The sequence below is a fragment of the Dipodomys spectabilis genome, unplaced genomic scaffold, assembly GCF_019054845.1.
Source record: "Dipodomys spectabilis isolate Male_0828 unplaced genomic scaffold, ASM1905484v1 ptg000061l, whole genome shotgun sequence".
Taxonomy (NCBI): Eukaryota; Metazoa; Chordata; class Mammalia; order Rodentia; family Heteromyidae; genus Dipodomys; species Dipodomys spectabilis.
Window position 1 is genome coordinate 3,880,988 of NW_024870738.1, and position 23,493 is coordinate 3,904,480.

Sequence of the window (23,493 nt, forward strand, 5' to 3'; positions counted from 1 at the left end):
CTACAGTTTTCTTCAAATTAAAACCCTTTTTTCTGGTAGCTGATCCTTCATAAAAAGTAGTGAGTATAAGAGAAATTTGAGTTTATATATTACTTGGAAATTTTATCAATCAACAGCAGTTTGTGTGGCAATTATTAAATGTACAGACTTGTCCTCTTGCATAAGTGCAAAAGATATCATTGGATGTTTATCCCATCCATATCCAATGCTTTCTGCAGAAATTCCAAGTGTCAAGAGAAGGAAAGTGGACAGGCATTGGTGGCTCACGTCTGTAATCCTAGTTACACAGGAGGCTGAGATCTGAGTATAATGGTTTAAAATCAGCCCGGGCAGGAAACTCCATGAGACTCTTATCTATAATAAACCACTCAGAAAACCAGAAGTGGTTCTGTGGCTCAAGTGGTAGAGTGCTTGCCTTGAGCTGAAGAGCTAAGGGATAGTGTCCAGGCCTAGAGTGCAAGCCCCACGACCAACAACAACAACAACAACACAAAGTGAAGAAGTGAATTCTTATAAGAAAAATATATATCTGCTTATGTTAGGACTTTTGCTTTTGGAGACAATGAAAAACATAATAATTACAAAAGGATTTACCTAGCTATACCCCACTTAAAATCCATCATTACGTTATGTTTATAAGGAGTCTGATACCTCATCTTTGACTTTCAGTGTCTTTGTCACTAGCCTATCTATGTGCCTACCTACCCATCAGAATGGGTATTCTATATATCTAGGTCAGTTAGGTTGTCCATTCAGTGTCCAAAACCACCAAACTCTCTTCCTTCTTCAAGCCTTTGCCTTTACAGCTTTCTGCAATAATCATTATTCTGGCTTTCCTCAAGCCTTAGATCAAATCCAGCCCCCTGAGGGATGAAGCTTCCTTTGCTTCCTCTGTTGGTATCAGCCATCTGGTACCTCACTAACCTAATGGTCCTTACGCTATTGTCATGTGGACCCATTATGCACTTGTATGACTGTCTCTCTCAATAGACCATAGGTTTCTTATGCATCAAAACAGTCTCACTGGAAAAGTATAATGCCAGACACAATGCTACAGATGTAGCTAAGAGGGTAGTAAACATTTTCTGCAAGGGATAACATAGTATTTAAGGATCTGAGGGCCATTTTGTTGTTGTTATAGCTACTTAACTGTGTCATTTTAGTACAGACATAGCCATAAACAATATGTAAATAAGCAAGTAGGGCTGTGTACCAATAAACTTTATAAGACATTTGTTGGGGAAGTGGCGTTGTGGCTCAAGTGGTAGAGTGCTCGCCTTGAGCTGAAGAGTTTGGGGACAATGCCTAGGTCCAGAGTTCAAGCCCCATGACCAACAACAACAAAAAAAAGACATTTGTTGGGCCAGATGTGATCCTTGGGTCACAATTTATTTTTCCTTGACCTACGTGAATGACACTTTTTGTGCACAGTGTGAATAAGGTCTCCTGTAGTATAATCTAAAAAATTTTGAGAAAAATAAATATGCACTTTAGTCATCTTTGTATGACCTACCCTACCTCTCACAGCATCTGGTTCAGTGCTTTCTACATCAATATTTGTAAACCATCATTTTTTAATTTTCTGAATAAAATATGTCTGAAAATATAGTTAGGTGGGTGGTGAATGCTTGTAATCCCAGCTCTTGAGATCCTTCTCCAGAAGCAGGATTGCTAGTTGCAGGCTAGTCTGGGCTACAGAGTAGTGAGACCCTATATTACAAGTCAAATATATGTATATGCATATGTATAAACATATGTATATGTATAATTGTGTGTGTGTGTGTGTGTGTGTGTGTGTGTGTGTGTGTGTGCTGGTCCTGGGGCGTGAACTCAGCCTGGGTGCTGTCCCTGAACTTTTATGCTCAAGGCTAGTGCCCTACCACTTGAACCATAGCTCCTCTTCTGGCTCTTCTGGTGGTTAATTGGAGATAAGAATTTCATAGATTTTCCTGCCTAGGCTGGCTTTGAACCACATTCCTCAGATCTCAACCTCCTGAGTAGCTAGGATTATAGGCATAGGCCACCAGTGCCCATTTTACTCAGTGAATAATAACAGCATTTTGAGAGCTTAATAGCCATTTAAAACTATCTAGCAAGTTTATAGTAAAGTAGTTCCAGTAGGGATCATGTAAGCCCAATAATCATTAAAAAATGTGACAGGAAAATGTGTCAGCTAAAAAAAAAAATCTAAGGGTTAGCAGGCAAAAGGAGAGAACCTGACATTAGAGTTGGATCAAAGTAACAAAAAGTAATTTCAATCCTGAGCGACCAAAACCCAGGGACATCCCATGTGAATAATGCATTCAATGCCCACATTTCAATGCTAGCAAGATGTTCATGATTTGGAAGGAACTCAAAGACTAACCCAAATAATTAAAAGACTGAATGGATTCACTCATGAATAGCTATAAAAGAAGCCAAATATGTGCTTGGCTTACTAATGAACAAAATGAGATGAAGGAAAAGTTTACAATTTGCTGAAGTCTGTAAACACCAGGAAGTAGAAAAATGATGGCTGGGTCTATTGGACTCATATCTTATATGGAAATATCTCAGGCACTGATAGATTCTTCTTATTTTGGAGTCTTAAAACAGTCATAGCCTATCTGAATAATATATAACTGAGGATGCTGTGATTGGTAATATTCTATTATTGTAGGAGTCAGGATTTCTTCAAAAGAGCAAGTGTAAGAAAAATACTGGTTATTAAATAAAAAACTTAGGAATGTTAGTGTTCTGAGAGAATTAAAGACTATTAGTCCACTCTTAAAAGAATCAAATATATGTAACTGTAGGTAAGGGTATATAGTTTAGAATTATTTAAATGAAAGCACAAAGATGCAAAAATAGCTAAATATTTCTTTCCTTCCTGTTTTTCTTTAATCATTCATTCAATTATGACACATACATAATTCTTACCCACTATTTTTAAGGTCCTAACTTAATGACACAAAGAGTGATACTACCCAGGACCAATACTCAAAATTGAACAGAAAGTAAAAACTCTACAAGCTTTTGTGGATAGGATCAGGGAAGCAAGTGGTCTAAAAAGGAACTGAACATTTCAAGGGAGACTGAGAGAACTATTACAAAAATAATCTCCAACCCACATTGAAGATAGGGGGAAGCTTGAAGAGGATTCCTAAGACAGCTGGTATTTGTGCCAGGATCTGAGAGGTTGTGAGGAGATAGATAATCCAAGAAAAATCGGAATAAGAACCCCGGGTAGAGGGGCTAGGAAGGTGGCTCAGTGGCAGAGTGCTTGCCTTGCATGCATGAGGCCCTGGGTTCGATTCCTCAGCACCAGAAGTGGTACTGTGGTTCAAGTGGTAATGTGCTACCCTTGAGCTGTAGAGCTGAGGGACAGCATCCAGGCCCAGAGTTCAGGCCCCCTGACCAACAACAACAACAACAACAACAAAAAAAAAACAGAAACAGATATTTAGCCGGGCACCAGTGGCTCAAGCCACCTAACTTCTCAGGAGGCTAAGAACTGCAGATAGCAGTTGGAAGCCAGCCCAAGCAGAACAGTCTCCATGAGATTCTTATGTCCAATTAACCAATGAAAAACTAGAAGTGGCACTGTGGTTCAAGTGGTAGAGGGTGTGCCTTGAGTGCAAAGAAGCTCAGGGATGGGGCCCAGGCCCTGGGTTCAAGCCCTACAACTGACAAAAAAAAAGAAAAAGAAAAGAAAGCAAGAGAGATTTTCAAAGGAATTGGAGACAATAAACTGGTGAATCAATTTATCACAATGTACCTGAGATTGGCAAGTAGTTCAGAGTGTCTTAGAGTATAAGACAAGTGGTGATCTTAAAAATATAAACTATAATATATTAAAATTGTAAGTTATATTTATTTTCCTTCTTAATTTTTATTTCATCTGAGATTCTTCCACAGTAAAAATCACACCTTTATGTGGCCAAATAATTACAAACATTTATATACCATACCTATTCTGTACTTGACACTATTCTAAGTTCTTTACATACATTAATTGATTTTATCCACATAACAACTTCATGAGGAAGGTATTATGATTATTCCTATTTTAGAGCTGAGGAATGCAAACAGAGAGGTTAAATAATCAAGGGAATTTAGAGAGACAAAAATAGCAAGGCAGCATCCCCTCTCCCCCACCCCATTCTCTGGTGTGTGTGCCACAGCTACACTTCTACCTTTTTCCTGTTTAAGTGGAAGTAAGAGTCTCATTGACTTTCCTGCATAAGCTGGCTTTGAACCTCAGACCTCAGATCTCAGGCTCCTGACTAGCTAAGGATTACAGGTGTGAGCCCCTGGCACCCAGCCAAAGCATCATTTCTTACTTGGGTGATATCACTCCAAGTTCTGCTTCTATAAACTCTCTCACACTGCTAACTTTCAAAGAGAAGAACTTATTTTTGTATCATGGATTCCAATAATTCATCTAAAAATAAATCTAATAAATAAGGCAGAGAGAATGTCAAGATATTGCTCAGAACAGAAAAATTGATAGTCACAAAAAATGAAATAGAAATAACCTAAACACCCCACAACATGAAATTATTAACTATAACATACATGATTATGCAAGCATTGGAATTTATGATTTAGAAGAAAATAAAATGACATGTGAAATACCATAAAAATCAAAGCGAAGTGCAGAATACAAATTACATGATTATTAGTGAGGGTTTTTTTTTGCTTGTGGTTTGTTACTTTATTGTTGTTTTGAGAGAGGGCCTCATTATATAATCCAGGTTGGCCTTAAATTCATGATTCTCCCGCTTCAGCCTCCCACTAGGATTACAAATGCATACCACCACACCTTGCCCCACAAATGGTATCCTAGTAGTGTATTTATGTATATGCTTGGAAAAACACACTAAGACAATTTTGCCAGGCACCGGTGGCTCAAGCCTGTAATCCTAGCTAATAAGGAGGCTGAGATCTGAGGATCACCCTTCAAAGCCAACCTGGGCAGGAAAGTCGGTGACACTCTTCTCTCCAATAACCACCAGAAACCCATAAGTGGTGCTGTGGCTCAAGTGGTAAAGCGCTAGCCTTGAGCTGAAGAGCTGAGGGACAGCACCCAAGCCCAGAGTTCAAGCCCCATGACTGAAAAAAAAAAATTTCAATTTCAATCTTAGTTCAGCCAATTTTTAGTTTTATATCCTTGGATAGTAACCCCTCTTTACTCATTTCTTCCTCAGTAAGTGGGGTAATACAGTTGTTGTAAGGGTTAAAAGTTAATACATATATAATCATTCAAATTCTGGCTGACAAGCATTTAGATGACAACTATAAAAAAATAGGAAACCTTATAGAAAACTTAGAACTGAAGAGGGCACTCACAGTTTAAATGCCCTTTGGAAACTGGGATCCCATGATCCAACTTTGTCCATTTATTTTTTCCCTTAATCTTAAACAATAATTGGGAGTTGAATGAGATTTGGACACAAGTAGGGCAGTAAAGGACAGCCCTGCCCCCCGCCCCCCAACTCTGTCTCTCTTAAATGTAATCATCTAGGTGGAACTGATAAAATACTTTATATTATCTAATTATAATACTCTCAACCCTCTGATTGGCCTCTAATATTGGCACATACATATGAAGTCCAATGTGATCCTGAAGATAAAACCCCAGAGCCTCATGCATATGTGATGTTGTGATTCATGTATATATTGAATAATGAACAACTCAGGGTAATTAACCCAACCATTAGCTTACACTTTCATTATTTCTCTATGATAAGTACATTAAAATGCTACCTTCTATTTTGAAATATGTAATGCATTATTGTTAATTTTACTTACCCTTCTGTACTGTAGAAGACTGGAATTTATTCCCCTAATTGTAACATGTACCCATTGACCACCTCACCACATCTCCCCTACTAGCTCAGTGTCTCGCAACCAGTATTCTACTTTGAACTTCTAAGAAATCATTTTTGAAATTCTGCATGTAAGTGAAATCATGTAGTATTTTTCTTTCTGTGCTTGATCTATTTCATTGAACATAATATCTTTCACTTCCCTGTTGATACAAATAACAGAATTCCATTCATTCCATGGCTAAATAGTATTCCATTGTGTATACAGACCACAATTTTTTAAGAGTCTCTCTGCTGACAGACATTTAGGTGATTTATTGTAGTGCTATTCACAGTAGCTTATGCACTGTCTTAAGGAAGTACTAGAAAATACTAAGGAAATGAGGATATTTTCTCTCTCTCTCCCTCCCTCCCTTCCTCCCTCCCCCCCCCCCCCCACACCATTAGAAATCTGCTCTCCTTGAAAGTTTTCATCTCTTTCCTCTCTTTCTCAGGTCTCCTATGTCAAAGCTATTGATATCTGGATGGCAGTGTGCCTTCTGTTTGTGTTTGCTGCCTTACTGGAATATGCAGCAGTGAACTTTGTCTCAAGGCAACACAAGGAGTTCCTGCGCCTCCGAAGACGACAGAAGAGGCAGAATAAGGTATGTTTGGCTCTCAGGACAAAACCATGTATAGTTTGAAGCACTTAAGCATGCACTATAATTCAGAAAACAGAATATCCAATGAGCAAGAACCTGAGGGTAATTTTTGTCTTAATATACTTAATCACTACTCAGACCTTTAAAACATTGGACAATATTTTAAGATTTAATAAACAAAAACACAAGGCTTGCAGTTCAATTCAAAATTCAAGACAATAACAATTTTAGTCCCAAATACTACAGGTCATGTACTTACACTAACATTATTTGTTATCTGAAATTCAAATTTTCTATCCTCTGTATTTTATCAGGCAACTATAATTGCTCATATAGACTCAACATGAAAGTTCATTTAACCATAATTAGTATTAATACTTTGTGTATATGTGATTATGTGTACACATAACTGATTTGTTTTTTCCACCAGTTGCTCTGGTTTTAGTGGCCTATACATGTATATTACAACTTGATCAACTCAACTAGACTGATCTCATTTTCTTGACTTAAACTTTAATGGAGAAATATCAGTTTTATACTATTCAGAAGCTGTGGTTTGAAATATACAGCTCAAGATCTCCATTTAAGTGATTCCCAAACTTACCTGCACATAACAATTACCTAGAGATTTTGTAAACACTGAAATATAACCACACTAATTAAATCCCAGTTTCAGGATGGGGTAAAATCATCAGTATTTCTGAAGGTCTCCAGGAAATTCATGTTTGGAAAGCACTGCTCTCTAGTTTCTAACTCAGTCTCATACAGTATGCCAGAAATCTGGCACCTGTTTTCCATTTCAGAATCTGGGAAAGAAACATGCCTTTTGATATAGAGAATGCTACCTCCTATAGTAATATTACTAGAAGGCCACACCAAAACCTGTTCCTCAAAAAGCTGGAGAAGGTAGAGTGGACCCAAATCAAAAAGGTTTCACTGTCAATCTTAATGTTTCCAAACACCTACACTCAGTAAAACTGAGTGTTTTTTGTTAGACATAGCTTACCTGGGTTTATATGGATATGGTCTCACCTAATACTACCAATTTTTTTTTCTTAGAGTACCATGGAAAAGGGGAAATATATCCTGTTGCTGTGTCTCTTACTCAAACTAAAAAAAAATACATAGACACATCTTTCTGCTACCTAACATGGGGTCATTTATGCCACCTGGGAAATATTGTAAGATTCTGATGATATTTCAGTACATAAACTGGACATAGTTTGAATAATGCACATCATTTAGCAACCTCTTCTAGGCTCGAATGCTGCCCAAATTTCCCTCAACTTTACCTTCAATAAGTCATCTGGGACTCTTTTTTTTTTTTTTTGGGTCCGGTCATGGGACCTGAACTCTGGGCCTGGGCGCTGTCCCTCAGCTCTTCAGCTCAAGGCTAGCGCTCTACCACTTGAGCCACAGTGCCACTTCCGGCTTTTTTTTTTCTTTTTGCTTATGTGGTGCTGAGGAATCGAACCCAGGGCCTCTGGCTTGCAAGGCAAGCGCTCTACCACTGAGCCACCTTCCCAGCCCTCATCTGGGACTCTTGTGTAATAGTCATCCCTCACTATATCGCAGTTCACTTATTCCGGTTTCATTTTATTGGGGGTTAAAAATAATACATCGTGGGGGGCTGGGAAGGTGGCTCAGTGGTAGAGCGCTTGCCTTGCATGCATGAGGCCCTGGGTTCGATTCCTCAGCACCACATAAGCAAAAAGAAAAAAGCCGGAAGTGGCGCTGTGGCTCAAGTGGTAGAGCGCTAGCCTTGAGCTGAAGAGCTGAGGGACAGCGCCCAGGCCCAGAGTTCAGGCACCACAACCGGACCCCCCCAAAAAAAAACATCATAAATAGTGATCCCTCACCTATCGCAGAAGCTCTGTTCTAGAGACCCCCGCGATTGGTGAAAATCCACGATGTAGCAAAACTGTGATACAGCGAGGGACGACAATCTAACACTGCTACTTCGCGAATTTTCACCTATGGTGGGGGTCTCTGGAGCCTAACTACCATGCTAGGTGACAGATCATGTAATATTAATTCTCAGTCAACTCCCCTAGAGGCACTGATTCATAAAATTTGGGCCAGAACACAAGAATATAAATGTTTAACAGCACTGTAGGAGATTCAGATAATGAGGTAAAGTTAAGAGCTATATTGGCTCTGTGTGCTTTCTTAGACCTTAGATGAGAAAGGACTTTCAGTTTGGTTCTGAACTCTGAGTAATTAATAAGATGTTGTTTGAATATAGAGGAATTTTAGACTGAATCTGGGATCTTTGGAAATGAATTCTATGATAGATGCTTGTCATGACAGAATAAGAGTTGTCAAGAACTAGTAAAAAAAAATGTAAAACTAATGTGAACAGAGGAAAGGAAAATATGGAATAAGAAAACCACAAGTAAATCTAAAAGAAAGGTGTAATATAGAACAAGGTTTAAGAGAGAACAAAGAAAAGTGGTAGATGAAGCACAAATATCACAGTAAACATCATAAAGAAAAGTAAATTAAATGTTTCCATTAAAAGAGTGTGTATATGGCTCAAGTGGGTACTTATCTCCATTTAACCACCAAAAAACCTGAAGTGGAGCTGTGGCTCATGTGATAAGAGTGCTAGCCTTGAACAAAAAACCTTAGAGACAGTACCCAGGCCCTGAGTTCAAACCCTAGTATTATCACTACAAAAACAAACAAAAAATCCTAAGAAAATGCTGGGAGAGTGACTGAAGTGGTAGAACGATTTGTCTAAGGACGTAGGATCCCTTCATGGGACTTACAGGGAGCTTTCTCATAAAATGAACAGTATTCTGAATAAAAGAGGTTGAGATGGGGCTGGGAAGGTGGCTCAGTGGTAGAGTGCTTGCCTTGTATGCATGAGGCCCTGGGTTCGATTCCTCAGTACCACATAAGCAAAAAGAAAAAAGCCGGAAGAAGTGGCACTCTGGCTAAAGTGGTAGAACGCTAGCCTTGAGCTGAAGAGCTGAGGGACAGCGCCCAGGCCCAGAGTTCAGGCCCCACAACCAGACCCCCCCCTCCAAAAAAAAGGTTGAGAACAGAATCTCTTGATCCCTGTGATGAAATACTGCTGCCCCTACTGGCCACTCAAGGTAATAGCCTTGACCATGCAGCTTTCAAGGCCACCACTTGGCAATAGTAATAAACAACAAACAAACAAAAAACATAGGTTCTGTGAATACAGAACAAAAAAATAGAAGCTGCATAGTCTTGTTGGACAGTTGAATTATCAGGATGGAGTAATGATTTTTATATTATAATATATCTAAACTTTCATTTTCTTTTACTTTTGCAATAATCAACATTATAGAGTTGCAATAACCATGAGTGCCACTTTCTACAATCAAGATTATCTTCATCTGCATCAATTAAGTGCTATCCTACCAATAATGAGGGATGTATTTCTATCTTATTTTACAGATGAGCAACCAAAGAGAGGTTATAAAATGCTAAAAACCATATATGCAGGCCATACCCCAAGGCCCTGACCTTAACAACTATATACCCATTGCTCAGAGTTTAAGTTTACATTTTATATCTTACTTTATGAAACAGTACAAACACATACACAACTTCTAACTCATTCCCATATTTTCTTTTTTTTATAATATTTTTTATTGTGAAAATACTGTAAAGAGGGGTTACAATTACATGGGCAAGAGAATGAGTACATTTCTTATCAAGCATTGTTGCCTCCTCCTTTGTTTCCCCTTCCCATCCCATCCTCCCCCCTACCCCCTCCCCAACCCTTCTCCCCTGCCACCAAAGTTGTAAAGTTCGTTTTCTACATAAAGACTTGTACGTCTCATTGTCGCAATGGGTCCGCCTGTATTTGTTTTTTCCCTTCCCCTCCACAAATTATACCAACATCAAATACCGTGAAAGCAGGGGTTATACTGTGGGGGAGGGGCATACAAAGCAACAAAGAAATAATCTTATAAATGTGTTAGAAACAATCGCATGAAAGAAAAAAAACATTTGAATACATATCTTAGGGTTCATTTCCCTAACATCAACTTATCTGACCTTTTCTGCTTGACTCAGACATATACTAGTTATTGCAAATAAGGGAAACCATGGGACCTATGTTTCTTTGGACCTGGCTTACTTCACTTAATATAATTTTTTTCCAAGTCTTTCCATTTCCTAACAAATGGAGCAATGTCATTCTCATATTTTCTATATTTTTTAATGGTAGTGGTTAGGTAGACTCAAGACCAGGTTAAAACAACTGACATGAGTTATACAAGTACAAGGTCAGATCAAGTTATGTGTGTGTGTATGTGTGAATAGGGAGTGTAGGTCTTGAACATGGGGCCTGGTCACTGTCCTTGAGCCTCTTTGCCTTTTTGTGCTCAAGGCTAGTGTTCTACCACTTGAGCCACAGCACCACTTCCAGTTTTTGAGTGAGTAATTGGAGATAAGAGTCTCATGGGGACTTTTCTGCCCTCAATAGCTTCGAATTGTGGTCCAAATAGCTCAGCTTCCTGAGTGGCTAGGATTATAGGCATGAGCCATGGGCACCTGGCTTAGATCAAGTTTTGATTTAAAATTTTATTATTTTGTTCAATATGGATTATTGCATTAATAATAATATCATTTATCTTGATACCAAGTTTTGGCACTCTTCAGTTTTACACTTGAGGACTGCAGGTCAACAGTTCATATGCTGCTAAATTACTTTTAATAGACCCTAAATGGTTTTGTTATGAGTCACACAAAAAAAGCCAAATAGAAATACTATTTGAAAACATGGAGCAGGGTACCAGTGGCACACACCTGTAATCATACCTATATAGGAGGCTATGCCAGCCTGGGCAGACAAATTAAGAGACTTTTATCTATAATTAACCAGCAAAAATAGTGGAAATGGTGGGCTTGACTCAAGTGGTAGAGTGTCAGCCTTGAGTGAAATAGCCAACCAACAGCTTGAGGCCCAGGGTTTAGGAGTACAAGCCTCCATACCAGCACATAACACCCACCACACACACACACACGCGCGCACACACACACACACACACACACACACACACACATTCAATATTCCCAATGTATAAAATTCATAAAATCATTTCTTTAGTTTTTCATCAGGAAATACCCTCTAAAAATGATACAGAATGATTTGGAACATTGTTTTCCAAAGAGACAAGAGAATTAAGATTTATTCAGAACCTATTGAGAGAGTACCTGAGATGACATTTGCATGTATAAAGAAGAGTAACTCATGTTTATTCCACTATCAAGTTAGAAAATTGGGTTACTTTCAAGGAGGAGCCAGGCTTTTTGCAACTGGGTATATTTACTTTATCTTTTCTATATTTCACAAAGCAGACACTTATCAATTTTTATCAGTGTTTCTCAGAAATAATTAACCCAGATCTTGGCTGACAGAACAAGCCAAACCTGGTCCATTAGAATACCTTATGATACCCTGTGTGTTTTTTACAAACCCCACTTTCATGTTAACTTTTTTCCAAAATGAAGTATTCTCATAATGGGAGGGTTACAATAACTCTATAAATGTTATCCCTTCCCCTGCAATCACCTTATTTCTGGCTTTTGCCTGGTTTTATGTCTCCAGTTACTCTGACATATCCCTGACTTCTTTTATCTCAGTGATAACACAGAAATTGTGGCTGCTTGAGAAGACAGTTATGACACTAAGAGCACCTATTGACAAGCTGCCTTTTAAAAAGAATAATGTGGGCTGGGAAGGTGGCTCAGTGGTAGAGTGCTTGCTTTGCATGCTTGAGGCCCTGGGTTCGATTCCTCAGCACCACATAAGCAAAAAGAAAAAAGCCGGAAGTGGCGCTGTGGCTCAAGTGGTAGAGCGCTAGCCTTGAGCTGAAGAGCTAAGGGACAGCGCCCAAGCCGAGTTCAGGCCCCACGACCGGGCCCCCCCCCCAAAAAAAGAATAATGTTAATTAAGCACTGTTTAGCACCCCCAAGAAAACCTAGGGCTTCTTAACCAGATTAGGCAGGCTAAATTTGTCTGACCCTGATAAAAAATGTCCCAGATGTTAGCTTTTTAGGAAAGCGAGACTCCAGTACTATATTTTTAATGTGTGACTTTCTCCTTCTCCACTCTTTTACCCATCTTTTAAGTTTAAGCTCAATTAAGCTCAATTGCTAGCTCCTCAAAAGATCATCACCAGATCCTACAGGACTCTTTCAAGCACTAATAGTATCTGATCTGTTCTTTTTATGTGTCACTATTTATCCATTTCTTGAACATATTTTATGAGAAATATAGAACTGAAATGATATTGAGGGATGCAAAAAAGGCAAATTATATCCCACATCTTGTCTTTGGAATATGAATTGTTTATCCAAATATACATTGAACTACTTGGAAAAGAAAGCTTCTTCTGACTGCAATCATTTATTAAATAAAAAGATAAATCTTGTAGAGAAAATTATGTATGCCTTAAGAAAACAAATCTATAATATTTTGTGTATTCTCATGTGTGAAGTATGTCAGGGCTGATATTTAGAATTACTAGGTTGCAGACTCCGAACTAATAATATCTTGTGAAATGGAGATGTTTTTATGAGGGTAAAAAATAAGTTCTTTATAATATCTGTTTATAAAATGTTCAGTAGTATAATGAATCATGATAAAAGCTCTTTTTTAGGATGAACACCTCAGTACATGTAGTTCAACATTTACATGCAGTGATGTTTATTACAAAAGAGAAGAAGAAAGCACTGCGTTATCATTAATATACTATGGCTTCCATTACAGAAGGAATCCAGTAGGAACTTTGAAAATTTGTTTCATTGCTGAAACTAGGAAAATACATATTAGAAGCTGCACTGCTTAGAATAGCAACAAGCACAAGAATTGAGGGTAACACATAATATAAACAGTTGTCCATTTGAAGACCATGTACATACAGTTCACTAGAACTGACATATAAACCACATCTAGATCATTTTGCACTCAGCCACACAAACTTAGGAGTACATGAGAAACATCTGGAGGTAAAATATGGATCCCTGGCTCTCAGCTAGAGAGATTCTGATGAGTAGGTCATGAAGGAACTCATGATTATAATTTACTAACTAGTGCCAGGTGACCACTGACAGTCCATAAAATCTCCAAAATGACTTTCAGTAATAACAATGCTATTACTGCCTTTGCTACAAATGTGACCACAATCATTAACCACATGGATTGATTCCATCTTGAAACACTACCCATTGAAGGTATAACTAATAGGAAATAAGGTGCTTTGTAAAAGACATAATATTTATATTTTAAATCCATACAGGTATGTTTTATATATGCCCTTGGAAACTTCTTGGTGTAACTACATATATGTACATTTCCTTTTAAGAAAATATAGTGAGATGGTATGTTTTATCATTTACCATTTTTTCATATTCTACATGTTTGCACAAAGTGTTTAAATATGATTTCATAGATCATTAATTAAGGTAACAACTGCTTCCTTAGGAAACATAATGTTGAAGAGCTTGTAACTACTTCCCCAGGGATGCCGAAGCCCTGTTTTTTTTAATGTTTTAATCTTAAAGGTTGAGGAATTTAGATAAGGCATAAACAGGCCTGCATGCATTATGAATTCACAAGCCATCCAGAATAAATAAATGTCAGAGCGTTTTGTAATTCCTCATATTACAAGATATAGAGCTAGTGCTTGTCAGGGACATAAAGACTACTAGTGTTTGTAAGGTGTCTTCTTCAAAGTGTGTTACATTTTGTTAGGTATTATGACACACAAAGATTTTTAGGGCTCACAATATGGAATTCTCTTTTGAAACATGCAAAGTAATTGCAGAATCAGCCTTGCAAATGAAATCCCTATCTTTTTAGCATCCCCTTTCAATTCTTTTTCTTTTTAGGCTACTTCTCAATATGTCTGTTTTCTTTATTACTTGTCTTCCTCCTTAATTGTATTTTTCTGTTCCTCTGGTTTCCTACTCTTTAAAATTTTTCTCTTTCTCTTACCCTTACTCTTATCTCAAGATTATCTCAGTTATTCATTGAGATGTTTGGCATAAATTTTATACATCTATATGTGTGTATATATACACACATATATATATATATATATATATATATATATATATATATATATGCTATGAAACGTCCAAAAAGTTCTATGGACCCTACCTTTGACATTGTGCCTTTATAGCATGAAGAACAAAAGAGGAAGATATGGAGTTCATTATACAATAACCTGAAATTTGAGTTCTAGAGATAGCATTGTCCATAAAGCATTCCAATGCTCAGGAGACAGGACTTGCAAGTATGCAAGGACTTGGTTGGACAGAGATTCTGTGGAGTCATTAACATACAGGTGGAGGCTAAGTTATAGAATGGATGAGGTTACACAGAAGGAGAATACAAAGTAAGAAAACGAGAGAGAGAAAGGCAGGATATATTATGAGAGGACAAAGAGGAGAAGGGGCAGGAAAGGAAAGTTTCAAAGAAAGGTCAAGACTTTGGTGAGACAGGAAGAAAAAGGAAGGGCAAGAATAAAGGATAAAGGCCAGTGAACACCAGCATGACAGAGGAAAAGGAGATCCAAATAACATTGTGCTTTCACTACATCATAAAGAGTTGGGTTCAACAAAAGGCATGGGAACATGGGATTCAGAGGAAGGAAGATTTCATATGCTTCCAAAGCAAGAACGTCTAAACTGTTTTATTTATTTATTTTATTATCTTTAAGTAGTTGTACAGGGTGTTACCATTCAACAAAGCAACTTACGAATACAATGCATCTTGATCAATGCAGGATAAACACTGGATTTTTTTTTTTTTTACTGCATTCTCCTTCCTCATTCAACTACCTCTCTCCCTAAAAGTTTTAGAGTTGATGAAATGGTTACAGATTGGAACTATAAGAATATCATTTAGAAAAGTTCAGATTGCAATGAGGTATAAAATCAGGAAAATTGACTGCAGCATTTATAATTATATAAACTCTTAATTATAGAATTAGTTTGTACTTATCTGAAAGTCCCACTCTAGCTAGATCATTATGAACACATTTTCACTTGCCTTTTTTGCAATTTTCTGCAACTAGCTTCACAGATCTAAGACACATACTATGACCTTAGCAAAGCTGTGTTAAGCACCTATAAATATAAGAATGAATTGATAGTTCAAATTATTATAGTAACACATGTTTCTTGTCATCTCCCTAACCTCCCCCCCCCCCACAAATTTAATGGTTTTCAAACCAGACAAACTTTTATTCTATAGCCTTTGAAGATCAGAAGTCCACCATAGATTACTGTGCTAAAATCAAGGTGATGGCTTAATTCAGGGATTGACAAATTGAGCAGTTCGAGAAAAAAGATGATGGAACATGGAGGCAGTAACACACAGAAAACATAACTTGACAGTGCTTGTACTGTACTGCATAGGCGAGAGCCCTCATGGCAAGAGAAATCTAGTGCCTTAAAGAGAAGGGATTCATCCAGAAGAGACGTTGCCTAGATAAGTGAGTCTATCCCCTAATCTTTCCTTGCTTGGCAGTTCTTTTGTCTTCTCTCCTGCATGCTGCCAGTTTTCATTATTTAAAAAAAATTCAAAGTGTAAAATTTGAGTTTAGTGCACTCAGGCTCCTAAGCTAACTAATATCAACCTATAATGAAGAATAAATTATCCAAGTCCACTACACAGAGGCCATCTTTAGTTCATTTATATGACAGTGGCCTAGAGGAGAATGTGACTTTTTGCTTTTTCTAACTTCTAGAGACTACTCATACTTCTTGGCTATGACTCTTTCTTTAGCTTCAAAGCCACAACTCTGCATTTCTCTGATATATTTTCCATAACCATGTCTACTTCAGGCCTCCACCTGTTTTAATTAAGTCCATCTATATAATCCAAGAACCTCTCTGCATTCCAGGTTCCTTAACTTAACAACATCTGCAAGCCCATTTCCCATCATCCAAGGATGATGTACAGAGGGCTTACAGTTACCTAAGCCAGATAATGAGTACATTTCTTTTGGAATAGTATTACCCCTTCCCTCATTCTCTCCCATTTCTCCCTCTCATCCTGACCCACAAGTTGTATAGTTCATTTTGAACATAGTATCTAGAGACTACCACTGCTGCACTTGTTCACCTTTCTGTGCCCCCCCTTACCCTCCCAAAGACACGTAAACTAACAAGACAAAAGGCAAAGAAAACCAAAGGAACAACAAAGAAAAATCATTTTATACGATTATACACATAGCTATTGAGTCTTTGTGATCCTCTACTAAGAATATCCTCCTTTGGTCTCACTGTGTGAATGTCTAAAGACCTGTGTAATTTATCATGTCCAAGTCTATTTTTTGTCTTTTGCCATCTAGTGTGTTTACTTGTAGATTTATCAGCACATTCTAGTTACCTGTACCTACTCTTTTACAGAGCCAGAATCATTTATTTTCTGTTTAAGCTGTGTCTGATGCACCTTTAGCAGTCAAATGAGCTTGTTACAAACAAGAATAGTATTGATAAAAGATAAATTATTACTGTTCTTAGGCAAACCTGCATTTCATTGCTGTTCTGTCGGGGACACACAAGACCTCTCTGTCATTTATAAGAATCCAGTTTTAAGCAGTGGTAGTCAGTGGTGCTCGGTAGACATTATGTTGAAAAAGAATATACAAGTTGTAGGTGGGGACAGGAGGGAAAAACTGAGAGTAAGCAAAGGAAGGAAAGAAATGCACTCATTACTTGTAATGAGTGATTTCCCTCTGTAAATCACCTTTGTAATAACAATAAAACTTTATAATAATTTAAACACACTAAAAGAATCCAGCTATTAACATAACTATAGCACGAGTTACCATAAAGCAAAATATGGCTCAAGATATCTACAATCATAGCTTTTATAACATAGTAGTAGGACTGAAGCCACAGGCTTTGTTTCAGAAATATGGAACACTGTACTTGTATTTTGAAACTTGTCAAGTTGGGAAAACCAGTAATGCAGTAAGTGTTGCTCAAATCTGAGAGATTCAGACTTGATCTCCCAAGGGTAACAATGATGGGTATTTACTCACCAGTCTACAGTTCTCATGGCTTAAGAGCCCCTCCTGAAACATTCCCTTCCTATCACTTCTGGCCTGCCTTTAGTAGGCATGAAGCAAACTACAGTGGCCAAGAGATACCATCAGAGTTGCAAGAAAGTATTGCTATATCTGTGGAAGGCAGGATAACGACTATCAAAATATCTTTAGACATTCACACAGTGAGATCAAAGGAGGATATTCTTAGGAGAGGAGCACAAAGGCTTGATAGCTATGTGTATGATCATATAAAATGATTTTTTTCTTTGTTGCTCCTTTGGTTTTCTTTGCCTTTTGTCTTGTTAGTTTGACTTTGGGAGGGTAAGGGGGCACAGAAAGGGTGGGACAAAGTGTGAACAAGTACAGCAGTGGTACTCACTAGATACTATGTTGAAAATGAACTATATAACTTGTGGGTCAGGATGAGAGGGAGAAATGGGAGAGAGTGAGGGTAGGGGTGACACTATTCCAAAAGAAATGTACTCATTATCTGACTTAGGTAGCTGTAACCCCTCTGTACATGATGTTTACAACAACCATTTTAAAAAAGAATAGGTATAAGGAAATGTGCCCTGTCTTCTTATGTTTTCACATTGAGCCGCTGGACCACCCCAAAATTCATTTGTCCAATGAGTTGGTTTTTTAATGATTGCTTTGTACAGAGAAGTGTGCATTAGAAAAGGGGTGAGCAAAGATAGGAAGATTCTTTGAAATCTGTTTTCATACAGCTTTAGAGATCATTAAGAGAACATGTAAGTAATGTTCTAATATGGGACAGAAAATGTTAAGAACACAGTTGTTCTGGAGTTGCTTTCAGCTCTTAAAGAAGGACTCTATTCTCGAGGAAGAAGCCAGTTTTGTAAAGTTACTTTTGGTTGGAATGCTAACTGTAAATTATATAAGTTGGCCTTGGTCTTCTGAACAGAGATTAAGTAATTAAGTTGATAATGAAAACTACATTTCTAAGGGTGAATTTAGTACTCAGCAGAAAATGGCCTCCTCTCATTTGGCTGTTAGACCTCTCAGGTACATAAATTCAACCTGGAGAGTTTCCCACACAGAGAACTTCAGATAAAAGTGAAAGCTTTTTCTTTTTGTGAGGAAAGTCACTGGAATTTTGATGGGGTTTGGATCAAATTTTCATGTTGCATTCAGTAGTATGGTCATTTAACTTTTGATCATCCACGAACATGGGAGGTCATTTCATCTTCTAGGGTCTTCTGTAATTTATTTCTTTCGCTTTATAGTTTTCATTGTAGAGGTCTTTCACCTTCTTGAATAGGTTTATTCCCAGGTATGTTATTTTTTCAGACTATTGCAAATGGAATTGTTTTCCCATTCCCAGTCCCTTCATCATGAATATGTGTGTGTGTGTGTGTGTGTGTGTGTGTGTGTGTGTGTGTGTGTGTTATTAATTTTTGTATGTTATTTGTATCCTGCTACTTTGGAAACAATGTTTATCAGACCTAAAAATTTTCTGGCAGAGTCATTGGCTCTTTTAAATATAGGATCATATCATCTTCAAGTATGGATAATTTTATTTCTTCCTTTCCTATTTGTATCTCATTTCTTTTTTCAATTGCTTTACTGTACCGGCTAAGAATCGGGCACTACATTGAATAAGAGTGGAGAAAGTAGACACTCTTGCCTTATTCTTGATTTTAGAGGAAATTTCAGTTTTCTCTACTCAGAACAATGTTCTGTTCATTTTGCTCAGATATGAGCCTTCTATTCCTAGTTTATACAAGGTTTTTAGCATGAAGGTATGTTTGATTTTTATCAATAATTTTTCTGCATCTATTAAGATGATTGTGGGATTCTTGCGCTTGCTTCTGTTTATATGTTTCATTACATTTCCATTAATTCCCTAAAATAGCCTTTTAACAAGTGTTGCTGAAAAAGTAGGATATTTACATGTAAAAGTCTGAAATGAGATCCCAATTACACTATATAAAAATCAACTCAAATAGAACAAAGACCTTAATATGAGACATAAAAGTTTGAAATGACTAGAGGAAAACATAAGAGAATTGTTTCAAGGTGTCAGCATAGGCAATGTTTTTTCTGAATAGATCTCCAATGTTTCTAGAAATAATAGCAAAAGTTGATGAACATAATTGCACCAAATTTTACAAAGCCAGAAAACAGGTGTGTACAACACACAGTCTGGGACTTAAATCCCGGGGCCTAACACAGTACCTGGCACATAATAGGCAGGCTCCTCTTGTGAAATTATAGCAACAGTTGTCATGAGTTTAAACAGAACATTTAACTCATCACTTATCAGGAATCTGGCCAGGTATTTGAAAGCCTCTCTTTAAGAGTTCCCCACAACTAGAACATTCTTATCATAAAGTAAATGCTCAATTAATATTTACGGAATGTATACTAACAACAAAGAAACCAACTGTGACTACTTAATGTATACTTTTTAAATTATAGGGTGTGGTTGACTTAGAAGTCCTGAAGGCAGCACAGTAGCTTCACAGTAGGCTTCATGAAGAAAAAAAAGTGGGCAAACAATAGAAAATATTGAAGTGCATTTGACTGGAAAACTACACAATTTTTTACAATATTGTTTTGTTAGATATATCAATGTGGATGGAGTATGTTTACGTGTATATATTCTGTCTAATAATGGAAAATTTTGGCTTGCAGAGAAAAGTGTTGTATATGTGGTTTGTATTCATCATTACATTGTTATCTTTATGTTTTCTTCAATTTTATGTTAAGGGCAATTAAGAAAACTATTCAGGAAATATAACTTGATGATCTATGTGCACATTATGGAATAAGCATCATAATCACACTAATTAACATATTCATCATACATAGTTACCATTTTGTTTCTTTTTGTGCTGAGAAAACCTAAGATCTACTTTCAGCAAATTTCAAGTATCCAATATAGTAAGTACATTGCTGTAAAGTAGAAGCCCACAATGTATTCATTTGGTGTAACTAAAACTTTGTGCTCTTTGATCAACATCTCTTTTCTATTTCCCCCTCTCACCAGCCTCTGACAACTATCATTCTATTATCAGCTTCTATGAATTTGACTATCTTAGATTCCAAACATACATGTGATCATGAAGTATTTTCATGGCAGAAACATTTTGAAAACCAGCCCTTTCAAGATGGATAAGGTCAGGTAAACAAATACACCAGAGTTTCTCTGGGTTACCTTTGTCAAAGACCCTTAAGAGGCAGCCATAGGTACAATAAGTAGCAAGGATCATTATTTGTTTTCTATGATGACATGGATAGGAACTGTAGCTTTTACTGACCATTGCACCTCACCAAAACTCACTAAGCCCCTTGTCCATCCTTGTCTTAATAATCAACATCCACACCCCACCTAAGGATTGTGATGCCCATGACCCAGTGTGATGCTCATCACTCTGTTACCTGTGCCTTCTGTGTCAAGCTGGGTCAAACACAATTTGGCACATTTGTTTTACTGTAAGGCACACAGCTTGGGAGATAGAAGTCAAGTTTCTATGAAATATATTTTCTTCTAACCATATAAGGTTTCCTTTTGGTCATTGCTTATAATTATTGCATTGACATTTCTGAAAAGGAAAGGGAAGTAACTCACAAGTATTGTATTATATATACCTTCATGGTTTACTAGAAACTCAGTTGGTCAACAATTAGACCAACAGATATGGTGTTCATTTCACTTGTGATCAATCTCTGTCTTCTGTGTTTACTTCAACCAGTCTCTTCCCTCTGGGCCTAAACACAGATTTTTCTGTCTGAAGTCTTAAATCTGGTAACCATAGTAATGAAACAGACAGTAGGGAAACCTTGGAAATACACTACAGCTACTCTGTCTCAAAAAAAATCCACAAACCCTAATTTCATCCATTATTTTCCAATGTTTTAAAGAGGTGCTTACAATAGTTATAGTTGTAATAGAGATAAATAAGGAAGGTAGAAGACAGCAAAAGCACAAATGATCTACAGAACTAAATGATAAGCCAGACAAATATGGAGCATAGATGGTGTTTCTGCTTCACTCTGCTGCTTTGAGTGAATGTCCTTGGGAGAAGCAATAAGAAAATGCCTCCTGATGGTTTAGTGTTCACCTGCTTCAGTAACTGCTAATTTTAAAACAGAACCTACAGTCCACATTCATTAGAGAAAACCTGGCTTAACAGGATTATGTAAATGCAGAAGGAAATAAGATTGGCCAGAGAAAGTAGGTTTATGGGGTTTTTTTTCCACCAAGAGAAACATGTTTGTTTTGCAGCTGTGAAAAGCAATGAAGCGATAGCCCACAGATGTCTCCCCATTCTAGATATGCCTTACTGCTCCTCTGCTCAAAAGCGCTAACACTTCTCCAAGGCACATCTGGGTGATTGCAGGATGAACTTATTAACCTGTCTTTCCAACTTGGTAGAAAAGCATCAAGAACAGAAAAAATACAGATTTAATCTTATTGATCAGTTCTCAGTTTTTGAGTTTATTGAGTTCCCTGCAGGAACAAACAACTCACCAAATTTTGCCAAAAGCACTGACTCCCTTCCCTCTGAGCTTCTTCAAGCAGAAATTGAGCAGTGGAAGTGAGCAGAAAAAGAGAAAAGTGTTTATTTGGAAGGCTGGTGTTATTGCTTGGAGCCTCTAGGCTATGAAACCCAAGAATAACACTTGACTATCTCTAGCAATAAGGAATTCACGAACTTCCATATTCATGAATGTTCCCTATTCAGCCGTAGATTGTTAAAGGACCATCTTCATATTGAGTTGGATTCCATCTCCTTGTAATGCCAACCAATTATTTCTGATTAGCTACTTTGAAGCCATTGAATAAATGTGAATCTGAATTCATAAGAACCCTTCATTCTTTAGAAAACCGCTTTCATATGATCTAAGCTTATCTCTTCAAGACCAATCTTTCTTGTTCCTTTTACTGTTTCTCAAATGGTGTGCTTTCAGAAACATTCACTTCCCAGGAAGCATTCCCTTACTCTTTACCCTGACCTCTATGTGTCCTTTTATTATCTCATGAATATCACTTTTCACATCCAGTGATTTATGGACAACAGTCTAAAAACTGGAATATCAATAAGAGGATCTTATCTTATCTCTTCCAAGAATTTGAATGAAGTCCTAATACTTTCAGTTAGATGATAGTAAGAACTTGATTTGAACAGGTTCCCATAGGATAGAGGCTGATGTGGCCTGGTTGGACCACGAATAAATAAAGAAAACTGGTAGAACAAAAGCAGAAATAGTTGAGAATAATAGCCCTGAGAGATGTAGAATAATTTTACTAAATGCCTTGCTTATTAGAGTGTCTGAGCTGAATAACTCTGATTATATTATTATCGATATCAATATGAGACTATCATTTATTGAACACACTATATACCAAGTGCTGTTGTAAGTCATTAAAGCCCATTGTCTCACTGAATACCCTCAAAAATCTTATAAAGATGATGCTATTGTCTCCATTTTACAGCAGAGGAGATAAGGCACATAGATGTCTGAGTGATATACCCAGATCCCACAATGACTAGTGGCAGAACAGAGATTTGAAGCAAGGAATTCTAGCTCCAGATCTGTCTTCTCACCTTTAAGGGACCTTGTTTCTTGATCCGTGGAGACTAAGGAGATAAACTATTATAGTAATAATTTTCTTAAAGTGATTCATTAAAGGCATTTCTTTCCATTTATTTAAACTACCATTAGTGAGTTTCTGTGCTTCGCAACAAATCTTCCCTTGGATTATAATGCAGAATGATTATAAGACAACAGCTCCTGGCCAAATGGCAGACTGGAACTGCTCTGCGGTTGCACTTACAAGCAGATTCAGTTAAAATGAGGCTGCTTTTACATCATGTGTGTGCTTCTCTGTGACATAGCTATAGCATTCACATAGATCTTTCAGTGGCAGTGCATTCTTTGATGCTATTAAAAGAAGAATGTAATCTAACTTTCCTTTAATTACTTTAGCATAGTATTACCTCTCCCATAGTATGTGGTGGTATG

The 23,493-nt window shown here is 37.3% G+C and overlaps 1 protein-coding gene across 2 annotated transcripts in view; it reads left to right on the plus strand.

Moving 5' to 3' along the window:
• The window catches only part of Glra2 (glycine receptor alpha 2), a 134,414-nt gene that overhangs the window by 96,760 nt on the left and 14,161 nt on the right, over positions 1–23,493 (plus strand). For both annotated transcript variants that reach the window (XM_042680519.1, XM_042680520.1), the window contains exon 8: positions 6,305–6,454. In XM_042680519.1, coding sequence (XP_042536453.1) covers positions 6,305–6,454 — 150 coding nt within the window. The remainder of the gene's footprint in view (positions 1–6,304; positions 6,455–23,493) is intronic.